Source organism: Python bivittatus, unplaced genomic scaffold, assembly GCF_059951505.1.
Source record: "Python bivittatus isolate LINGU-HERP-01145 unplaced genomic scaffold, Pbiv_v1 ctg000070_np1212, whole genome shotgun sequence".
NCBI classification, from domain to species: domain Eukaryota; kingdom Metazoa; phylum Chordata; class Lepidosauria; order Squamata; family Pythonidae; genus Python; species Python bivittatus.
In genome coordinates this window covers 4,255,823-4,278,903 of record NW_028277034.1, presented here as the reverse complement: position 1 = coordinate 4,278,903, position 23,081 = coordinate 4,255,823, and the positions used below count along the sequence as shown (strand labels likewise).

The following is a 23,081-nucleotide window of genomic DNA, read 5'->3' as shown; positions in this document are numbered from 1 at the left end:
CTCTGTAAAAATTCATGGCACACTATACTCATGGCACTATATATACTGGGTCTATACTCTCCCATATATCCACATACCATCTTAGTGGGCTCCAGACTCATCCTACCCCAATGCTTGTGGTTAGAATGAGGCTGCAGCCCAGTGTAATGGTTATACCAACACTGATAAGCATTGTTACACTTCTGCTAACATTTTTGGTAACCTCAATATCAAAATATGTGCCACCACAAGGAAGTAATGTCAAATTGCTATGACCTATCTGAATTAAATACATTCTGAAAACACAGATCGTACTTACTGACTGATGCCTCGTCAATCAGACTTAATATTTTAGAAGCAGAATCATGTTTTATTGATATTATCAGAAAGTGATTGGTTTTAATCTGTCTTTGCTGGAAATAATCATTAATCATTATTATATTATTATATACTAATATAATAAATATAATCATAATCAAGTGGCCATTCCTTGAAGATCATATTAAATCAGCTCTGGGGTCAATTGCTTGTGGTTGATGCTGGTCTTGCTTGCTGATCAGCAAAAGCAACAGCTTCAGCATTAGAGTGGCTGAAGTCAAAGAACTGTGGAGATTTGCTCATCACTTTGCAACCAGCCCTGGTCTGAGACATGTGCAAAATGTTTAAAAGAGGACAATGCGAACAAAGCATCTCTCTTTGAAGTGTTAATGTAACTGTTGAGAAGCTGGTATAGCTGCTTCAAAAACAGCTTGCATGCAGACAACACTTCCATTGGGACCACCAGTCAAGAGAATCACCTCTGCATGCACACAGAGACAGCTGGAGACAGTTTTCTAAGCAGCTGCTAAGCTTGGCAAAGGATACAGCTGCTTTAACACTTCAAAGAGGGATGCTTTGTTTGCACAAACACACTTTGCAATGCTTTGAATGCTCTGCACAACCCTAATAATTACCTAGGTGGAACCTGACCCAGAACTGATCTTCCTGAATAGGTCTGCAGCACAGCAAATTTGTATTTTGCTTCTCAGGTCTGCCAGGCTTTAAAACAATAATTACAATCCTTATGCAGACTTTCACAAAAGCTCAGGAATATCAGGCAGGACATTTTAAATTCTGTGTCAGTGAGTAACAAATTTTGCAGTACTTAAAAGATGTAACACTTACAAAAAAGGAGTTTTTGTAGCATGGGTATCTGCAACAGATGCAAAAGGATGGGATTATTTTGTAGATGTGCATGGAAAGATCAAACAGCAACATGAGATTGAAAAAGAAATGAATATTATGATTTTCAGATGCTGAGGCCTTCTAGATAGTTCTGATATATTTTTTGGACATTTTAAACTTTAGAACCACTGTTACTTTAACAACATCTACCAACAATGCTGGAACCAATTAAAATTAGTTACAGTATTGGTACTCTCCTGACTGCATGCCCTTACTCAACCAATACTGTTTACTGCCCTTGAGAGTAGGCCAGCTGTTCCTGTTATGATTTTGTAATCAATGCTGTCTCTCTCTAAGCTATTTATTGATGCAGTACTTTCTCATTAACATTGCAAGCGAGACTTGAAACTCTGGGATATAGAGAAATGAATTATTTAAATTCAAAACTTTTTTGTTTTTAAGTTGGCATACCAATGCAGCCATTGCCCAACCGGTCTTGTTGTAGATGAATTCCAGGTTGTTTCGCCGCAGGTAGAGCAAACCACCAACTAGCGACACCAAGAGGGCCAGTGCAATAGTTCCTGAGTAATTTGGTGGCCTGAACACTCTGATCTGTGAAATGGGAGGGGGGAATTTGATTAGTATAATTCTACTTCCTGACATCAAAAGAAAAATGCAGCCTTTAAGCAAAATCAACAGCTCACGATGAAACTCATATGCATGAAAATCAATCAAGCGATCTAGTACAATTGTATTTTCTGTTATGAAAAAAATAACAGAATATGTTTCCTGGAAACATAAAGCCAATATGAAGAGAAGGAACATATACACCCACTTAAATCCAAATAGAAACCAATACTGGCTAACACTGTGCTCTATGAAATAAAACAATATGAATAAATAATTTGCCCTTTGTTAATTAAATCAAATCAATCTTAACATCTTACTTTAAAGAGGAGTTCTATAAAGTTGCAGAAAATCCACAGTCTGGGGTTCTATAATTTGACAGTGAACTGAGGGAGGGAGGGAGGGAGGGTGGGTCTTGTATTTAGTGAGTCAGTGTGCAATGAACTTACCATTGGACTTTTATTTGATACCTCCCTCTAATCACACCTAGAAGCTCAGAAATGTAATACGCCAGGCATACAGAATTCTACTTTTGCACTGGCTGTGACCAATAGGACCCTTTGTAATGTGGCCTGATAAAACAGAAACTGTCACTCTGTATCAAAACTGATCCCATTTATGTTGCATTAGCCACAACTAGAACAGAAAGCCCTGGGCTACCTTCAAGTATATAGTAAAATACTAACATAATAGCATGCAGTCTTCATTCTCATTACTACTGTAACTGGCTGAAGAAAAGAATCTCAATGTAGAATGTATCAGGTTGGGACATGGTGAATACTACCCTACATAATGTAGTCATAGCTGGCACTAGCACTGTATTTAGATGGCAGCAAGGGCTCATGTATCTTTTTATAGAGAAAGTTTTTGTTTAGTTCTGTGACCACTGTGTCCTCTGACCTCTAACACAAGGTTGGAGAATCTATGCACCCACTCAATGTAAGTCCAGTAGTTCCGGTCAGATGGTTCAAAGACTGCATACAGATAACACATCCCAAGTTAAACACATATTGTAACACATGGCCCCCTCCATCATAACAGAAATCAAAGACAAAGGTATACTTGAGAGAATATGCTCAAGATAATTGGGTGAAGCATCCATTGTGGGTTCCGTGAGTGAGGTAATGATCAAGCTGACAAAAGAACAGCCATGGAAGGAGAAGAAGTTGAATAAATTTCAACTGGGAAGGGTTTTTTTTTTAACTTTCCTGTAAAACAGAATGGAATCCAACAACAGAACAAGAGTTCTTCTGCAACTCTTCTTGATGAATTATGTCCCAAATCTTTTAGGAATACAGAATAGGAATCATTGGATAAGTGAACTCAAGGTCCCCTTCCACCCTGATCTCCTCACCAAAAGATGTGAAAAAAATCCCTCTTCATTTGATTATTAATATTATTCATAGCAGATGAATTCCAAATCTGCTGTTGGTTGGGAATTATAAGAGATGGAATCAACATTATCTGGCAAGCTCCAAATGCTGGAAATGTGATCTCAATAACTTTGTGCAGTGCTCTTGCTACTATATCTGTATATAGTTAAATAACGTTGTTCAGTGTATTTACCCAACTGCTCCCTTATAGCATTAAAAAGTCAGACTTCTGGAGTTATTACTTGTAATAAGTAATATTTCAAGTGGATGCATACATTAATCACATAATTGGTATGCTACCATTCCTCATGTTTGTTAGGAAACAGTGAGATTAATATTTTAGCTATGCAAAACAAGTCTGAAATACATCATTATTACTATTATTATTATTATTTTGTCTTTTGCGTTACTACAGAGTGATGGAAGGGCACTGTTGGTCCTTTTATTATTTTAGTCCTTTTTTGGGAGGGGAACCATTTGAAGGGTGAACCCCAATTCCTAGATCAATTTGTGACAGAACCTAGAAGATTAAATGTGGGTCAGCCTTTTTCTTTTGTTAAGTGACTTACGTGAACATCCGTTCTGTCAGCAATCCATTTAGCTAACTGTTCGGCAGCAAATCCAATTCTCTGTAGGTCAAACGTGTCTGCTCTCTTGGGCTTACCTTTTGGGGGGAAATGCATGAACGTTGGAGCAGAGTTCATATTGAGCTGAAACAGACAACCAAGATGCCATCAAATATTAAATAAACATGACAGTTCTTTGCCTTTATCAGTCTCTTTGACAACCATTACGTAAGTCATAATATGATACAGAAAACCTAACTAGCTGGTGTTTAAAAAGCTACTAACCTTCCAGCTATGATACTAGGATAATAAAACCAAATACCTTATAGGGCCCCAGTAAAAACTGCTGACATGTTAAAATTTCAGAAATTTTGAATATCCAAAAGTGCTAAATAAATGCTAAATAGCTGTGTAAAATCTAATGGGGTATTTTTAGTGAGAGAACTGGTTCTGTAAGAGAAAACAAGAGGTGGTCAATTTCTGCTTTCTGTCACCTCAGCATCTGCTCTGGAGCAACATTCATTCAATGTGATTGCTTTCCACTTCTGAAGTAAAGTATCATATTTATTTGCATTAATAGCAGACCAAAATAAATGTCGATAAAGTTATACTGAAATTTGAGAGAAAGGCTACCTAGGACCCTGTGCAAACTAAAATTTGGAACAAAATTGCCTATAATGATATATACATGCATAGCTGCTTTCATTAACTAGGATTATATGTTTGCTACACAACTGAATTACATTACATAAATATATTATTTAAATATTGCAAATTCAAATTATCTATAATAATCAGGTAAATGCTAAATAATTGGATTTATTCCTAGTACAACATATTCTGTTCCTTCACTGAATATTTGTTGACAGCCCAATATGGAATAAAATAGCAATATGAGACACTATGAAACACTTTTTTTGGTCAAATGTGATATCTCAGATGACAGTGTGTGGACTTACTGACTGAAACCACAAGCTGTTTTGAGAATCTAAGACAACTGAAAGGCTTTTTTTAAAAAAAATTATTCAGATAAAAGAACTTGTACTTGCACAAACTCAATTATGCTAGGCTCGGGGAAGGAGGTGTGGGGAGGGGGGCGCAGCTCTCTCAGATACAGGATGGCTGTAGATAACATATTTCCTGCATCTCTCCCTTTTCCATAAGATACACTTTCCCTTACTTGCAGCATAATGTCATCACATTATCTGTCCTCTCTATAGTAGCCAATGAGGTAGAAGGAGAAACTTGTGTGTATTCCCTTGTCTACTACAAACTGGTTTTTTGTACTAAACCTGGTAATTTATTTAAAACATCTGTATTCCACATTTTTGCCATAAGGTACCCAACTCATCTAACAAAAATAAACCAGTGAAGTAGAGATTTTAAGAAACAGAAACATCAGAGTCTGTTCTACCAAGCCAGAAAAGCAATGGGGAAAATCCAAGTCTCACTTTAAATTACAGAGCAACCAACATTGGAGCCAGCTGAGGGAGAGATAGAGAGATGGCATTGTAGAGGGACCATGAATAGGCTTTCTCTCACAAAGCCTTACCACTTAGGCAGATTTATGTACAAGGAAATAGAGCTTCAGGCACTCTGGACTCAAACCAAGCTGTTAATATCTTATGCTATTTTAATCTAATCATTTTTCTTACATATTACATCCCACCCCATTCTCCAGAAAGCTAAATCTATCTCTCAGGATCTTTTTTATTCTCTAGGTTCTCCTGGAACAAAACAACGATCAAACACTTCTGATGATTCATATCATGGTTTAGATGGCTGGGAAATAACTTATAGCCAACGACCATCTTCCTTCCCATATCTTCCCATCTTTTCTTTTTGCTCGTCTTACATAAGAAAGATAGCCTGAGCAACATTTGAGGACAACCACAAAAACATTCAGGCCAAGATTCTTTGTGTGGGAGGGAAGAGCAGGGGACAGCCAGGGATTTTAAGAGCTGTGGATACAAATATCAAGGTACATAATTTAATATTCCCATTCCAAAAATGCCTCCTTCCCCCCAAAAGGGGGAAGGGAATAATTGTTGGCCCATCCATTCTGGAAGCCTTAAAATGCAGCCCCTGCAGTCATATGAAGTTCCCTCCCTTTTTGCACCTTGTCTTAGGGGAAAAAAGAGTTCCATATTATGTATGACTTGGTGAATAGATGTGGATGTGGATTCAATTCAAATTAAACTCACCTTGGGCAGAAAAGGGGAAAGCTAGTCAAACATTCACAATGGCTTACTCTGGAGAATCTAAAGCCTGGATTAGATAAATGTTGGAGCTGGGTCAGAAAGGGGAAACATTAGGATTTTATAAGCAGGGGAAACAAGTGACGTGTGATGCTTATCTTTGGCGCCAATTAATGTATCATGGTGGAGGTTGTACCCCAATAATCTCAATCAAAAACAGACTGTGCTTGAGCTTAGCCTTTTAAAAATATCTAAATCAGCAAAATATTTTTCAAATGTTCAGAAATAAGGGTTATTAATAAAGTCTCCCTTGAGCTGAATTTGGCTCCTAATGACTTTATACAGAGATTCATGCAGTTTTCTTGGCAACTGTATAGAAGTAGTTTGCCACTGCCTACCTCCAGGACCCTAATTTTGCCTACAGACTTGATATTCCCTGGATATCTTCCATCCAGGTACAACAACAAGGCCCGGGTCTAATGCAACTTAACTTCCAAACACAAGCCACCAGTTAGGTATCACTACCACCCATAGAACAAGAAGTATGACCTGGTTCTCAAAGAAGGGATTTACTTTAAATGCAGTTTTAGCATTCTCCAAGACACACCCTCACCTGCTGGAAAACATCTGCACCTTCATCATAATCAACTAGAGTGAAGAAGAGCTTGTTTGAAAATGCTGAAGAGTAGCGCCATGAGTTAGCCAATACTTGATATTCTTCATTAGCTTGCCTGAAAGTAAAACATAAATGTAACATGTTCAGTTTCTTAGCAAGTATAACAGCTTGAATTATACAGGTTTCTCTAACAAAAAAGTTATCTATATTATTTTCTGCAAAATCCTGCGAAACTGTTTTAGCCAAATCAAAATCACCCCACATTTAACAAGTGGTGATAAGAAAGACAAAAAAGCCTGGATAGTGGACACTGCAATACTTGGGGACAGCAGAATAGAAGAGAAAGGAGAAAATCACAAACTACAAAGACCTGCAAATAGAAATAGAACAGCTGTGGCAAAAGAAAGCAAAGACAGTACCAATAGTATCTTAGGTGCAATCCCAAAACATCTGGAGTACCACTTGAACACCATTGGCATTGATAAAAACACCATCAGTCCATTGCAAAGGCAGCTTTACTTAGAACAGCTTATATATTGCGATGATACCTTTAACACCATCAAACAATAACACCTGCCTATCCCAGGTCCTTGGGAAGGACTCGATAGAAGAATAAAAATGCCAAATCCGGTCTAAACATTTGGCTGTGTGACCAACAACAACAACAATAGAGGCAAAAATACATTCCATAATATATAATGTATCTGAACATTTTCATTCATATGCTTACAAGAAAAAAAAGCAGTAACTGTGATTATACATGTAAATAACAATCCTGTACAAAATTATGATGTCCATTTCCCCCCATATTTGTGTATATCCTTTTTCTCTCTCCTTCTGCAAGTGTGTCAGCGATAGTGAGAGGGAATGAAAAAATGACAAGAGAAAGAAATGGATCACTCATAATTCTATGACTCAGAGCCTTTGGTTAACATGGACTATCCATTTATCAGTCTCAGCAATTTCCCCCTGTAAAATAAGAAGACTGTCTTTTAGATTGGCCTCTAAAGCTGCAATCCTATATCCATTTGCCTGGCTGTATGCCCTGGTTTTATATCTAATAGATAAGTAGGTAGGTATATAGGTAGGTAGGTATGTAGAAACAGTTGGGTGTAATGGTTAAGGCACCAAGCTAGAAACCAGGAGACCATGACTTCTAGTCCTGCCTCAGACACAAAGTCATCTGGGTGACCTTGGGCTAGTCACACATTCCCAGTCCTAGGAAGCAGGCAATGACAAACTACGTCTGAAAAACCTTGCCAAGAAAACTGCAGGGACTAGTCCAGGCAGTTGCTAGGAGTAACAAACTGACTCAAAGCACACAGACACACAAGAAGGAAGAAAGACAGACAGACAAATAGAAAGAAAATTGCAGTGTAAAATATATATTGGCTCAATTCCTTAACAATGTGATCCTTATTATCATGTTGTATATTTTCAGACATCTGGAAATATTTCCCCTGCATTTTTTTTCTTCCTAGCATCTTTCCCACAGGTGCAGGGTCTGCTTTTTTTTTGGGGGGGATCAACCAAACTGATGGTTGATCCATTGCTTACAATGTCATGGACTGAGAGAAAGTGACTGGCCCAAAGTCACCCAGCTGGCTTTCATGCCTAAGGCAGGATTAGAACTCAGAGTCTCCTGGTTTCTAGCCTGGAGTCTTAACCATTAGACCAAGCTGGCTCTTTATTTTCCCTGCATATACTTGGATTAGTTATTTCTTTTCATTCTCTCAACATAACAGCATTCACATGCTTACAGGTTTGCTAGCCTCCATCCTATAGCTCATCAAATTCTGACTTTCTAGCTTCTTCATAGAGTCCTGTAGTTTAACCTGTGCAGTACTGGAGAATGTGCATTCTTCTTCCATGCTAGCTATAGACAGGAGGGTGTCTTAAGCTGAATTGCAATGGTTTGCACTGCTGTATGTTGCATACAAAAGTTTCAGTTTGTCCTTCATAGCTCCCACTTCTCCATCATACAGAGCCATGTGCTTCCTGTGATTTATTTCAAATATATTGTGGATTCTAGGACACACTGGAGAGTTTGGTGAATGGGGTACCTTCTTTGCAGATTCCTGTACAGCCAATGCACAATTCTGCATGCTAGTAAAATAAACACCTGAGGACAGTCCTCTCCAACCTGAAAGTCTCCAGATGTGTTAGTATCCCCCACCCCACATTTCATGTCCACTGTTGGCCATGCTGGCTGGGAATTCTGGAAATTGCATCCAACACATCTGGAAGTTTGGTAGGGTACTTGAGGATGATTCTTCACATTTATGTTCAGTTTGGGTATGCAAATTGACTCTTGCACTCTGCAGCCTGAATGAAACAGTTGACTACTGTAAAGATTTATTGTTATAGTAACTTTAAAAAAAAGATATACGCTTAATGAAATCAGCCCTCAATGCAGAATTACCCTTCTAATTAATTTGTCTTTTAATCTTTATTTTCCTGTTATTTAACTTAAATTCTGAACCATTATAAAAAGACACTGGGAGTTGTATTCCTCATATTGTTCATAATTGTATGCGTGTCCATGCCAATTACAAAATTAACTGAGATACAGGAGTGGTCTGCATGAAGTTCTATGTCCTGGGGGGGGGGGGACAAAAACCAAGTGCAATTAGGTCTACAGTGGGGCCCAGAAAACCTTCATCCACATATTTATTTATTTTTAGAATACTATACTATTCTAAATTTCAGGGTTTTGTTTTGTTTTTTAAACTGATCCATGAAAGCTGCTGCTGAGTGAGTAAGTGGAAAGGACAGAACTGGAAAATCTTGCTCCATACCATTAACAAAATTATACTAATTTAGTGACTGAGATTTTTTTAAAAAATAACAGAGTATCTAAAACTAAATTGTCTTTGGGGATCTATGTGTTTTTAGTCATGTTTACTTAAAAGAGAAGCATTAAGGGATCCGATTAACTTTCATCTCGTTACTGTATTGATCTTTAACAAATATTCAAATACCACTATCTGCCTATGAGAGGAATGCAAAGAGAAAGCATGGTCATACACTTGTATTCATCCAGTTTAAGTAACTCAAATCTTGGCACAACTGCTACTCAAATAACAAAAAAGAAAAAAAATCTCTCAGCGCTGTCTTGCTTTTAGTACCCTGAAAGGTCACAGAGTGTTGCATAATCACTTTGGAAACATCTTTGCAGAAAAGCGATTGTCCATGGAGGGAATAGTACAATCACAGAATGAAGTAATACCATTCTGTATGCACAAGGATACTGGGATAGTATAAAATAACTTTTGTAAGAACATGCAATCCCCCCACTGCCCCCCAATTCTTCATGGGTAATTCTGCACTGGTAAAGATCACATGCATGTTAAATCAAGCCAACAAGCTCCTCCTGAAAACTCTGTTTACGGATGCATAACTGAGACCTCTTCATCACACTCCAAATCAAATCAAAGTTTATTGTGGTCTTGGACCAGTGCAAGGACGATGCTCTATGAAAGTATGGATAGTCTATCTTAAAATGATAGCAACCTAGGATAAAATAAAATTAGAAGTTAAAATAAAATAAAAATACATTAATAAAACTATCTAACTAAACTCTATGGGTGCAATCTAAGGTGCAGCCTATACTAGGTGAAAATATAGTCACTAAGATTATGTTAAATATAAAATGTAAAATGTAAGTATCTAAAATTACCACTATGTTCATATATAAAAATTTAAATGAATTACTGTTACATAAAATACATTACATAAATTACCCCATCAGGGACTGGAGAATCTTCATTGCTGCAGGACAAAACCTGGCTACCTGCACTGTGACAATAGGCTTTTCATCTATGAGCAGCATTTGTATATAGTCTGAATGTGGGCTCATCACACTCCTAAAATAACGTAATGCACCACCCTTAAGAAGCCACTACACTCACTAACACTAACTCATTTCCCACAACCTCACTGGCTACCTCTAACTTGGTTGGAATAACAAAGCAAGGAGGTACAAATAAAATGCATGATACCATCCCCCTTTCACACAGGAAACATTTCTAGTGTTCCAAAAACATTATCATGAACTCCATCTCTCAAAGAAAAGGACATTAGAAGGAGAGAAAGTACCTTTCTATAGGGTTCTAAAGCTGGAGTTTTGGCATTTATCCTTGCTTTATGCGCCAAGCCATACATTACCTTACAGAATTACAGCAGATGCAGAAATGAGATTCATTCAGAGCCTGTGAACTCTGAAGAGGAGAGAGGCATGGGGCATCCAAGGTACACTAAGTTCCTGCAAGAGAACTGGAGTGTTGAGGTAGGTGAACTATGAGGCACACTTAGATAAACTGACTTTGCAAAATTATCATTCATCTAGGGCAAATATAATACATTGCTCCCAGGAGACCAGAGGTGATTAAGAATCAGCTGCTTCTATAGCGACAGATCATTGCACAAGTTAGCTCAGCACTGAGTCCATTTTTGCTGTACATATCTGAACGACTGGCCCAGAACTTGAATATCTGAATTTCTATAAAAACATGGATAACTACCTCTATATCGGTTTTTGAATAAGTTTGATCTGGGCATCTGAAGATATACCTGGAAATCTTGGTGGATCAGAGCAAGGATAAACAGTTCCCAAATATCAAATAATAGTATTTCCCTCACCCTCTTCCCAAAATGAATATTTTGTGAATATGCTTTTTGAATGTGCTTTTTGTACATATATTCAAAGTATACCATGAGAGTGTGAAGTACAGGATTCACTTCCAGGTACATCTGGCATAAGATCCAGCCAAGAAGCATGCCTTTTCTGTCCCAGGGCCTGCCCTTTGGAATGCCGTATCACCCTGTGTTAGATTGACCACGCCCCTGCTGGCCTTTCAGAAAGCCCTCCAGACCTGGGTGCTTTCTTAGGCAAGGGGGTTGTGAGGTTAGGTGAGGCCATCATGTGTTGATTGACTGGTTTCCCTTGATTGCCATCTTGTGCTTTTTGCTTTGGTTATTACTGTTTGTATCTCCTTACTGACTTTGTTTTGATATTTCCTTACTATTTTTGTTTTGATATTTTAACTCTTTTAAAATATCTTTTGTTCTGATATTTTAACTTAGCCATGTGGAGTTGCATTTGCGAGATGGTTGGCCTTATCAATGCACTAAAATAAATAATGAATAAATCTCCTTGAAGCTCCCCCCCCCCTTTTTAATTGCCTTTTAAGGGTAGAAAATTTAGGATTACTTCTTGGAAGTTGCACCCAGTTGGTAATATTTTCTCTCCTTTCAATTAGTTCTGCTTTTCTTAATCTTCTAAATCCAGAACAACATTTCAAATGCCATTACTTATAATCATATATACTTAAATTATTTTATTAAAAACCCAACATGTTTATGGACAAAAAGTCCAATCAAAATGGAGGTTGCCTTCAATCTGGCTGGTCACTGTAGGAACCCAATGCTGGTCATGATATGCTCTTACCTAATAAGGTTCTTATTATTATATGAACTGAATATTACTTTTCAAAGTATTGTCGAAGGCTTTCACGGCCGGCATACGATGGCTGGTGTGGGTCTTCCGGGCTGTGTGGCCGTGGTCTTGAAGTTTTGTTTCCTAACGTTTCGCCAGCACCTGTGACCAGCATCTTCAGAGTGCAGGAGCACAGACAGGAGCAGTTCTCTCTGTGCCCAGGGTGATGTGACCCTTTTTGTGGGTATTTATAGAGATCTGAGGGGGAAGGAAGGGGGATGGGGGGTGGGTGGGGTTGGGTTACTGAGTGGCTGCTTGTTTTGGTGTCAGCATCTGTGTGTATCTTCCTGGGGATTAGGCAGGGTTTTTTCTTCTATTGAATTCTTAACGAGGGGCTGCTGGGGGTGATTAGCAAGTTCATTGTGTGAACTGTTCACATGTCCTGGTGGTTGAGCTGAGTTCGCTGACCTTTTGCAGGCTGTATTTTTCAGGATTGGTACCCAGGTTTTGTTGATTTTTAGACTCTCCTCTTTTTTATTGAAGCTATGCTGGTGTTTGTGAATCTCAATGGCTTCCCGGTATAGCCTGGTATAGTGGCTGTTGGTGTTGTCCAGTATCTCTGTGTTTTCAAATAGGATTTTGTGTCCAGTGTGCTTGAGAGCATGTTCAGCTACTGCAGATTTTTCTGGTTGCTGTAGTCTGCAGTGTCTTTCATGTTCTTTTATCCTGGTATGGATGCTGCGTTTTGTGGTCCCGATGTATACTTGCCTGCAACTGCATGGTATGCGGTATACTCCTGCGGCGGTGAGGGGATCCCTTTTGTCTTTTGCTGATTTTAGCACTTTTTGTACTTTTCTGGTGGGTCTGAAGATTGTTTGGAAATTGTGCTTTTCCGTGAGTTTTCCCATGCGCTCTGGAACCCCTTTGATATAGGGCAGAAATACTTTGTTGGTGGGTGGCTGTTTTTCTTCTTCAGTCGCATGTTGCTTTCTTGGTTTGATGGCTCTTTTTATTTCATTCTTGGAGTAGCCATTCGCTTGTAGGACCCAATTAAGGTGGTTAAGTTCAGAGTTTAGGAATTGGGTTCCGCAGATCCGATTGGCACGATCCATGAGGGTTTTGATAATGCCTCTTTTCTGACATGGGTGGTGGTTGGAGTTTTTGTGTAGGTAACGGTCTGTGTGGGTGGGTTTTCTGTAGACTTTGTGTCCTAATTTGAGGTCTGGTTTGCATATGACCAACGTGTCTAGAAATGGAAGTTGGCCGTCCACTTCTTTTTCCATGGTGAATTGTATATTGGGGTGGACGCTGTTTAGGTGGTTCTCTAGGTCTTCTTCATCCTGACTCCAAATTGCGAAGGTGTCATCCACAAATTGGAAGCAGACTGTTGGGGTAACGGGTGCGGTTTCTAAAGCCCGATTTTCAAAATGTTCCATGTAGAAATTTGCTGGAACATTTTGAAAAACGGGCTTTAGAAACCGCACCCGTTACCCCAACAGTCTGGTTCCGATTTGTGGATGACACCTTCGCAATTTGGAGTCAGGATGAAGAAGACCTAGAGAAGTTCCTGAACCACCTAAACAGCGTCCACCCCAATATACAATTCACCATGGAAAAAGAAGTGGACGGCCAACTTCCATTTCTAGAAACGTTGGTCATATGCAAACCAGACCTCAAATTAGGACACAAAGTCTACAGAAAACCCACCCACACAGACCGTTACCTACACAAAAACTCCAACCACCACCCACGTCAGAAAAGAGGCATTATCCAAACCCTCATGGACCGTGCCAATCGGATCTGCGAAACCCAATTCCTAAACTATGAACTTAACCACCTTAATTGGGTCCTACAAGCGAATGGCTACTCCAAGAATGAAATAAAAAGAGCCATCAAACCAAGAAAGCAACATGCGACTGAAGAAGAAAAATAGCCACCCACCAACAAAGTATTTCTGCCCTATATCAAAGGGGTCACAGACCGCATGGGAAAACTCACGGAAAAGCACAATTTCCAAACAATCTTCAGACCCACCAGAAAAGTACAAAAAGTGCTAAAATCAGCAAAAGACAAAAGGGATCCCCTCACCGCCGCAGGAGTATACCGCATACCATGCAGTTGCAGGCAAGTATACATCGGGACCACAAAACGCAGCATCCATACCAGGATAAAAGAACATGAAAGACACTGCAGACTACAGCAACCAGAAAAATCTGCAGTAGCTGAACATGCTCTCAAGCACACTGGACACAAAATCCTATTTGAAAACACAGAGATACTGGACAACACCAACAGCCACTATACCAGGCTATACCGGGAAGCCATTGAGATTCACAAACACCAGCATAGCTTCAATAAAAAAGAGGAGAGTCTAAAAATCAACAAAACCTGGCTACCAATCCTGAAAAATACAGCCTGCAAAAGGTCAGCGAACTCAGCTCAACCACCAGGACATGTGAACAGTTCACACAATGAACTTGCTAATCACCCCCAGCAGCCCCTCGTTAAGAATTCAATAGAAGAAAAAACCCTGCCTAATCCCCAGGAAGATACACACAGATGCTGACACCAAAACAAGCAGCCACTCAGTAACCCAACCCCACCCACACACCCCCAATCCCCCCCTTCCTTCCCCCCCCCCTCAGATCTCTATAAATACCCACAAAAAGGGTCACATCACCCTGGGCACAGAGAGAACTGCTCCTGTCTGTGCTCCTGCACTCTGAAGATGCTGGTCACAGGTGCTGGCGAAACGTTAGGAAACAAAACTTCAAGACCATGGCCACACAGCCCAGAAGACCCACACCAGCCATTACTTTTCAAAGCTAATGTAAGTTGTTCTCAATACTACACTTCTTTGTGAAAGATGTATTCCTGATCCTATCCAAATTACAGAATTCACTTCCTTCATAGAAATGACTAGCCTCCATCATCTACAGTAGATTCATAGAAAACCATTTGACTTCATCTTTCACTCTTATTTCAATGTTTTACCGCAGTCTAAAAGTGCTAAGTCTGGACATTACTACAATGCACAACTTAGCAAGAGCAGCAATGCTAGACAACTGCAAAAGGCTAATCAGGTTGATTATCACATGGATAGGAGATCATTAGGAAATACCAGAGTCCAATGCTAGTCTGGAAAGTTGAAAAAAAACATATGGAATAGCTTTCTCCCAGAGACCCAAATGGCACTCTTCCTGGTGGCTTTTAAGAAGGTGGTTAAAATTAAAATCATTCCAAAGAATTTATGATCTGTATTGTTGCCAGATCAGCACCAGAGTTCCCTATAAAAGGAATTTTATTACAGATTGAATAGGAATGTAGATCATTTTATGTACGTGTGTGTGTGTGTGTATATACACACACACACACACACACACATATACATACACATACATACATACATATACATATATACACATACACTATGTAAACTATGTAATCTGCCCGGTCTTATGTAGAGTTGGCACTATACAAATATTGCAATAAATAAATGATACATAAATACTATTGCCAACAAAACTACCAGGCTGCATTCATAAAGTTACTAGGAGATAAGCTCATCTCAATGGAGATTTCATATTGCCCTTATAGCTTTAGCATTGTTTTTTATTTAGAGTTTCTCATAACCGCTTTGACGGATTCTTAGTAGGCAGGTGATGTAAAAACAATGAATACATTCTATTCAGTCAAATAAGCTATTTCTCATTCAACTTCTGTTGAATCTTCAACCTCATCTCAAATCTTACCTAAATCATGACAATTTCTGACAAAAGCAAAATCAGCCAACCAAAAGAATGTTTAAGGGCTTGTGAAATAATCAGATTCATCAGCTGATTATTATTACAGATCAAATAACTTCATTAGTGATTCAAAGTGCTGGTCACCATCTATAAAGCCCTCATGGCATAGGGCCTGGTTACTTGAGGGACCACCTGTCTCCCACAGTATCTGCCTGACTAGTTTGATCTGGCAGGGTTGGCGCATTCCAGGTTCCTTCGAATAAACAATGCCACCTATGGGGACCCTGGAAGTGTGCTTCTGTGGCAGCACCTGTCCTCTGGAATGAGGTTCCCCGAAATTCAAACGGCTCCCACCCTACTGGTATTTCAAAGGACCTTAAAGACCCGGCTCTTCACCCAGGCCTTGGAAAGGACAACTGATGCCCCTTTCTTCCTTTCTGTTCCCTCTGGGTTTATTTTCTTTGCCATCATTGTTCCTTTGTCTTGTGCTGTTTTCATGCTTTTTGTACTGTTCTCTGTTTTTTAAATGTTTTAATATTTGTAAACCACCCAGAGTTGCCGGGAGTCAGGTGGCATATAATAATAATAATAATAATAATAATAATAATAATTATAATTATTATTATTATTATTACTGCAGCCCACCCACCCACATATAACTAGGCATTACATCTCAAAGGCATCAGCTTAGAAAAGCTACGTTATCTTGTATGAAGCCCAAAGCTCTTTAGATTGTGGTGGTGAAGAATAATTCTAAAACGGTTAATGCAATTTCCAAGGCATGCCAAATATTTTTCTTGCTACAAGTTTTTCTTGGGGAGATCTGTTTTCTGTGTACTGCAGCATAACTATAGAATTTAGGCACAAAAGAATAACCGACATTCCAGAAAAATGAGTGTAGTCACTGCTAAGCAAATAAAATGCCCCTTGGGGAGAAAGGTGCAGTTCCCCATCAGCTCAGTGCACTGATCTCCCCATGAAAAGACAACCAATATTTCTGCATCGTGCTTGTAAGGAGAAAAATAAGGACTCACTTTCAACAGGGGATATTCATTAGTAGTTGAAACAAAGAGGAAAAAAACCCACAGCTTTTTGCTATTAGTGGGTGAGCCTAGAGTTATTCTTGTCTTTCAAAATCCCATTTAAGGGGCAAAATTGGAAGGCATCTGGCTGTGATGCTGGACTGTCATTAATTAATGAACTGTTATACAGTAGCACCTTCATTAACAACCTGTAGAGGGCAGTCACTCCGCACTGAATGAATCCTGTCAACCTTTAAGTCATAACTGCAATGTTAAACTAGTTGTGTTAAAGTAGGTATAATAGAAAAATGCTGAAGTTTGAATACAAGAACAGGATTATAACATTCATTCTCTCCAACTCAATCATTTACATTAGACTTCTTTACTGGGTTATATTAATGAAAAACTATAAACAGACTTGAGTAATATAGCCTCATCTTTATATTAAAGCTCATTCTATTAATGCTCTGTTCACTAATTAATGGATGTTTATTATCTTTTTGCAAAAGAGTTCTACCTTTCCCCGAATTTCAAGCTTATCATCTTACATTTGCTTAACAATTTGTTCAGAGAAAAGGTTTTACTTTGCCTTAGAAGGCTCTGTCACAATACTTGCAACCTCTGTTGAAACCTAGCAAGTGCTCCAGAAATAAACTTTCAGTGGCAAGAAAAAAAAAGGGAAGGGAAGGGAAGGGAGGTAAGGGGAAAGGGGAGGTAAGGAGAGAGGAGAGGAGAGGAGAGGAGAGGAGAGGAGAGGAGAGGAGAGGAGAGGAGAGGAGAGGAGAGGAGAGGAGAGGAGAGGAGAGGAGAGGAGAGGAGAGGAGAGGAGAGGTCTAAAAGGAGCGGCATCCCATATCAGCAGGGTAGAGAAAGGAGCAAAATCCCATGAATTTTCGTATGCCATCTTTAGGAGTTGAGAGTCAAGGTAAGAAACAGAAAGGAATTTTTTAATCATTTGTTTTATAATTTTAATCAGAGCCATTGCAGAAAAAGGAATACCGGAGTTCAAGGCATTCTGCTAAGAGCTTCAAATAGACTAACAGCCTTGAGAATACACGATGCCATTTCCTCTCCTCTTCACCATCCCTCCCCTCAGCATCCTGCAGCCAATGAGCTGCTCAGTGGGCTGTTTGCTGAGCAGGGTCCTAATGACCTTTTCCAGCTCCGCAAAGCTTGAGGTCTTCATCAAGATATAGGAAAGAAGCATCACTAAAGATGGTAAGCTATCCACACATTTACTAGTCAGGTTCAAATACCTGCGGCATGAAAAACTTTTGCCCATACTTTTTTTTTTTTTAATGTGCAATACACTTGATGTTCTTTTCAAGACTGGGCTAGTTAAACCCAGCTTGAGCCTAAAAAAGCTGCAAAATAACTTCATCTGACAGCACTCTTCCTGTAAATGGACTTTTCTCCCTAGGTGAATTTACCATGTTTAAAGCATGTACTTTTTTGAATATATCATATGCTTTCAACAGAGCAGCAGCAGGTTTACCAAACTGTTGAGGAAAAGCTACACTTCCTGTTCAAGTACAAGATGGCTACCCAACCTGCTAAAGTACAGGAGAACAATTCTGCCAAGGGGCACAAAGGGAACCCCTTCTTCTAGCATATATGTAGTCCTCAACTTACAACCACAACTGGGACCAGAATCTCCATTGCTAAGCAATGTGGTCGTAAAGTGAGATATCACATGACCGCATCACTTAGTGATGACAATCCTGGCAGTTCCTGTTGCTGTTGTTAAGCAAATTCCACCGGGCATTAGCTGAGGACCCACCCCAATCCAAGCCATTCTGGGCTTGGTCCTTCCCAGCCTTGAGCCTAGCAAGGTAAGAGACTGCCTCCAACTTCCTCCAACCGCCTGTCTCCCCCCATCTCTGCCCTTTTGGCCACCCTGCACTCTGCCTTGTGGGGTGGTGAGCAGCCCCAGAACTGTCCCAGAACCCAGAACAAAAAAAAGTTGTGCCACGCTACTGGGGCAGGATGGGGAGACACATGTAGGAAGCATTCACCAGAAAAGCTGGTGCACCCAGGGTAAACTGGCAGCCATGGGTCCAATAAGAAGACAGCAAAGACAGTACAGTGCAAATAAGAATGCCAGCCAATGGGGAAAGCAGGAAGTGGTTTCACCCAATGGGAAAGCACTGGGGGTTGGCTCAGGGAGCTATGTGTAGGAAGCGTTCACCAGAGAAACCCCTTGCAAAGGGGCTTGTTTTGCCAGCTTCGTGCAAAGGGACTTCTTGGCACAAAGGGCTAGGCCAGGCACACCTCGTCAGCAGTGGAAGCAAGAATATGGTGAAGGTCAACTGGTGCAGTGGAGCACACGACAGCAGAGGTCTTGGAGTGTAGGGTGCCAAGGGCAACTGCAGCTGGGACTGGGATGGTGTGGCTTCCTAGGGTATGGCAACCAGCCCCAGAGCTGCACAGTTCTGGGGCTGTTTGCTGTTCCACAAGGCAGGGTGCAGGGCAACCAAAAGGGCAGAGATGGAGAGGAGATAGGCGGGTGGGGAAAATTGAAGTGCTCCTGCAGTCATAAGTGCGAGCCAGCTGCCAAGTGCCTGAATTTTGATCATGTGATTGTGATCATGTGAGTGTGAGGGAGTGAAGTTGGGGTTGCTGTCTGTGCTTGGGAAAAGTAGCAGCAGCCAGGTGGAAACGTTTCTCACCCCATTTCCCTCATTTCCCTAACTCAAATGTTACAAGCATCCAAGCCAGCGTTCCAGCTGCCTGTGACAACTGAACCTGGCATTTTCAAGGATGTGCTGACATCCCGAGGTAGCCTCACCCCACCCAGACTCTTAGCTTAGAAAAGCAAACCCCAAGACAGAATGTGGATGGGTGGGTAGGAGAAAAGGAGATAGGAAAATGATGAGCAGGTGAGGCAGCGGAAAGCGACGTCTGGAGATTGGCAGCTATTACAAACAGGCAGGAGGACTGTCATTTAACTGCCAGGACCACAAGTTATGGTGAGCAGCATATCCTGATGGGAGTCCTGCCTGGAGCTTGGGGCTTTGCCAGGAGCTCAGTAGCAACTAGAAGAGGAACAATCACACTGAAGCAGCATCTCATCCCAACTAGTGTAAGAACGTTTGGAAAAAGGCAAAGGTTGTATGCCACTTTACAGACTTTATAGACTTTTGCTTGAACTAAGTATTAAATGACTAAGTATTAAAGACATTTCTACATGGCAATATCACCTTGGGTGGATATTGTTGGGGAAGGTGTGTGGTGTTATAAAGCATGGTGTACAGATTTGCTACACTGTTGTGTGCCCAGTCCTTGGAAAGCAAAGAACCCTCACAGGTAGGAGGAGCAAATAGGATGAACTGAGACCCTAAACCTTCCGTACCTATACTTCCAGAGGTAGCATGTTTATAAACACATGAACACACATGAGCATATGAAGGAATATCTATGAGCATATGAAGATATGCACAGATAGAGAAGCTATATTTATGCGACCATCCCTAACCAATGTCTTCCATTCTAACAGAAAAACGGCATGTTAAGATGGTGATTAAACCCCATATAGTCCAGCTGGAGTTTCTTCTAAGGAAACATGTACAGAATTATGCTACTGATTCCAAAACAACAGAACTTACAAATAACACAAAATTATAAAATCCAAAACAGCTAATGCTCAAACACACTCTTCTAGTGGTTTTTTGTCATGTGTCCATAGTCCTCACAGAATACTCAATTATTTGGTTCCCTCTGCAAACATGTTCTTTCTTGCAAATTCCAATTTCCGTAAAGAATTCAGAATGAAAGTCCACACTGGGCAACTGAGGGGGGTTTTCATACACATACCCACACCCGCTTACATTTATGCTAAGGGACACACTTGTAGGATCTGTAGGACACTTGCAGATGAATGAAATCAGCAGAGACTAATGAAAGCATCAAGCAGATGGAAGCAATTTGACTGCTTGAGTTTTAGCACTTACTCTTAGAATGCTCTAAATTGGAAGAATGGGATATTAGTATCTATCATGAAAAAGTGTTTTAACTATAGAAGACAGTAATTTTTATTCTTTTTAACATTTCCACTTTACTACATTTTTTAGATATTTAGCCAATACTGTATTTCCTTTGGGTGATGGCTGCACTGTAACTAAGTAAGAATCAATATTAACATAATCTTTATTATAGGTTATAAATGTAACGTCAAGGCTATTAGATAGTGAACCACAAACCTTTAATAATTATTCATTCCCTGCTCAGAAGATACATCCACATATAAATCTTAATATAAAGGAACACTGAGAAGCCCCTTTCCAGAGTAAGGGCACTTCCACACTGCTTCTTTCACATCCCAACATTGCAGAAGCAGTTTGAAAAGGATCCATGATTAGTCTCCAATTGAAAGGCTGTCGAGAAGTATACAAAATGAACGCCCTATCCCAAGCCACTGTAGATTCAACAGTGATAACAACTGCCTCACATCTACTCAATACAAAAAGGAAAGACGAGACCAAACAGGAGCCAGGCCCTTTGCACATATTATCTGGGATATGGAGGAGGAGCTGCAAAGCTGTCAAGTGAACATCCCTCTTATGGGACCTGAAAGTCAAGAGCCAAGAATAGGGGCAAAATAAGATCTCCACCCATAGAGAAATGGAGCCACAGCATCTATTTATGGATATGTACATATACAAACATGAGGTTCAGACTGATTTCAGTTGCAATGCAGCTATACCAGAAATAAATCAGTTGAGCTCTCCAATACTGTAAATATCATGGGAAAACAGCAGCCAAAGCACTGCAGACTTTCTGCACCGAATTCCCCTAAGTAGAACTGAGGACATAACTGAAGAGCTGATCTACATACATTCAGCACAGTTGTCTGCTGAAGGGAGGTTTTCCAGACATGCAAATGCTTCAACATTTATTTGCTAACATTTATTTGTTAGATTTATATCCTACCTTTCCTTCAGGAGCTCAAGGCAGAGTACCGAGAAGTCTGTCTTCTCATTTCCCCCCCACACCCATAACCCTGTAGGGTAAGTTAGGCTGAGAGAAGAGTGACTGGCTTAAAGCTGGTTCTCTGATGCCAGTCCAACACCTTAAGCACCATATCACACTGCTTAACACAGAGTTCCAGTTCACAGGGAAGCTTTTCACATGCACACATTGCCACTGCAGATAAGCATGCTATGCTCATGGACAAATGACCACTCGTGATGTTCCCAGCATGACCTCTTTTCGAGGGGCTGCTCACCATTGCTTGCATGTTGAAATCTACATACAAATATATTGCCTGAAGGGCCTGAAACTCCTCCCACTTTCTGCTTTGTATATTTGGAAGATTTGGTCCCAGAGACTTCTAAACCAGTCCCAATATCCTTACACATTACAGTGTGCAATATGATCAAGCCTTACTGAGGCCTGCAACAAATGGGACAGCCTTGGCTTGAAGGAAGGATGGGGTTATTATATATGCATGTATACTAAAAGCTCATTACGTATCACATAGTCATTCACATTACCTCTTACAAGCAGTTGCATAAATCAGTAGCAGCATGTGGCAAATCTGATGCTGGCCTGTGCTCATGGCATCATGAAACATGCTCAAGAGCTTATCCCTAAGATTCTGCATATTTCCTAAAGTACTGAGAAATGAAAGCCCCACAGGTCTTTCTCTCACTGGAAGTAGAATGCCTTCTCTAAGCTTTTTTCTCAGCTCTGGAGAAGAGATGGGGAGATTCCAGACGTTATGGTCTCAAGATGTTGCAGAACTGTAGCACCCAGCATGGATAATGCAAGGAATGGGAATTGTAGTTCAGTAACATTTGGGGGGGCAAGAAGATTCCCACCCCTCATGTAGACTAAAACCAGCAAAATATAAGCCTCAGAAGGCCTAAGATCTCAGAAACCCTGAAAAACACACACACACACACACACACACACACACACACACACACAAAGGGACAGCTATTGGAAAGTTTGGTTTGTTCCTTCCTGATAGATAAAATATTTCCCTTCTTAGTGGCAGTTTTCCCAAGACTGGACAGCCAGTGGGCAGCAAATGTTGGTTTCATTTATTAGCTGTGGGATTAAGAATGATTAAATGCTCTTCAAGGAGGGACCACCAGCAACCTGGATATAAAGATCTGGCTATCAATGCCACTTAGCAGTGACCTTGAAGAACCAATCTTGTTCCTCTACTTTTTCTCCCCTCTCCTTCTTTTGTGTATTGTCTTTTTTAGTTTGTTTCTAATCATAAGTCTTTGCCTTTTATGATTATTGATGTGGACTTTTGTGAGAAATAATAATTTCTCTGAAAAGCAATATAAACTGAAATAAAAGAAAGAAAGGAAAGATTAGAGGACAATGAAAAGGCAGAAAGC

General features: G+C 40.1%; 1 protein-coding gene across 1 annotated transcript in view; it reads right to left on the bottom strand.

The window, feature by feature from the left end:
* The window catches only part of TUSC3 (tumor suppressor candidate 3), a 127,946-nt gene that overhangs the window by 65,136 nt on the left and 39,729 nt on the right, over window positions 1–23,081 (bottom strand). Inside the window, exons 3-5 of the mRNA XM_088131130.1 lie at window positions 6,521–6,638; window positions 3,713–3,853; window positions 1,615–1,755 (exon numbers count right to left, since the gene is read on the bottom strand). Of these exons, the coding sequence (XP_087987256.1) occupies window positions 1,615–1,755; window positions 3,713–3,853; window positions 6,521–6,638 (400 nt within the window). The remainder of the gene's footprint in view (window positions 1–1,614; window positions 1,756–3,712; window positions 3,854–6,520; window positions 6,639–23,081) is intronic.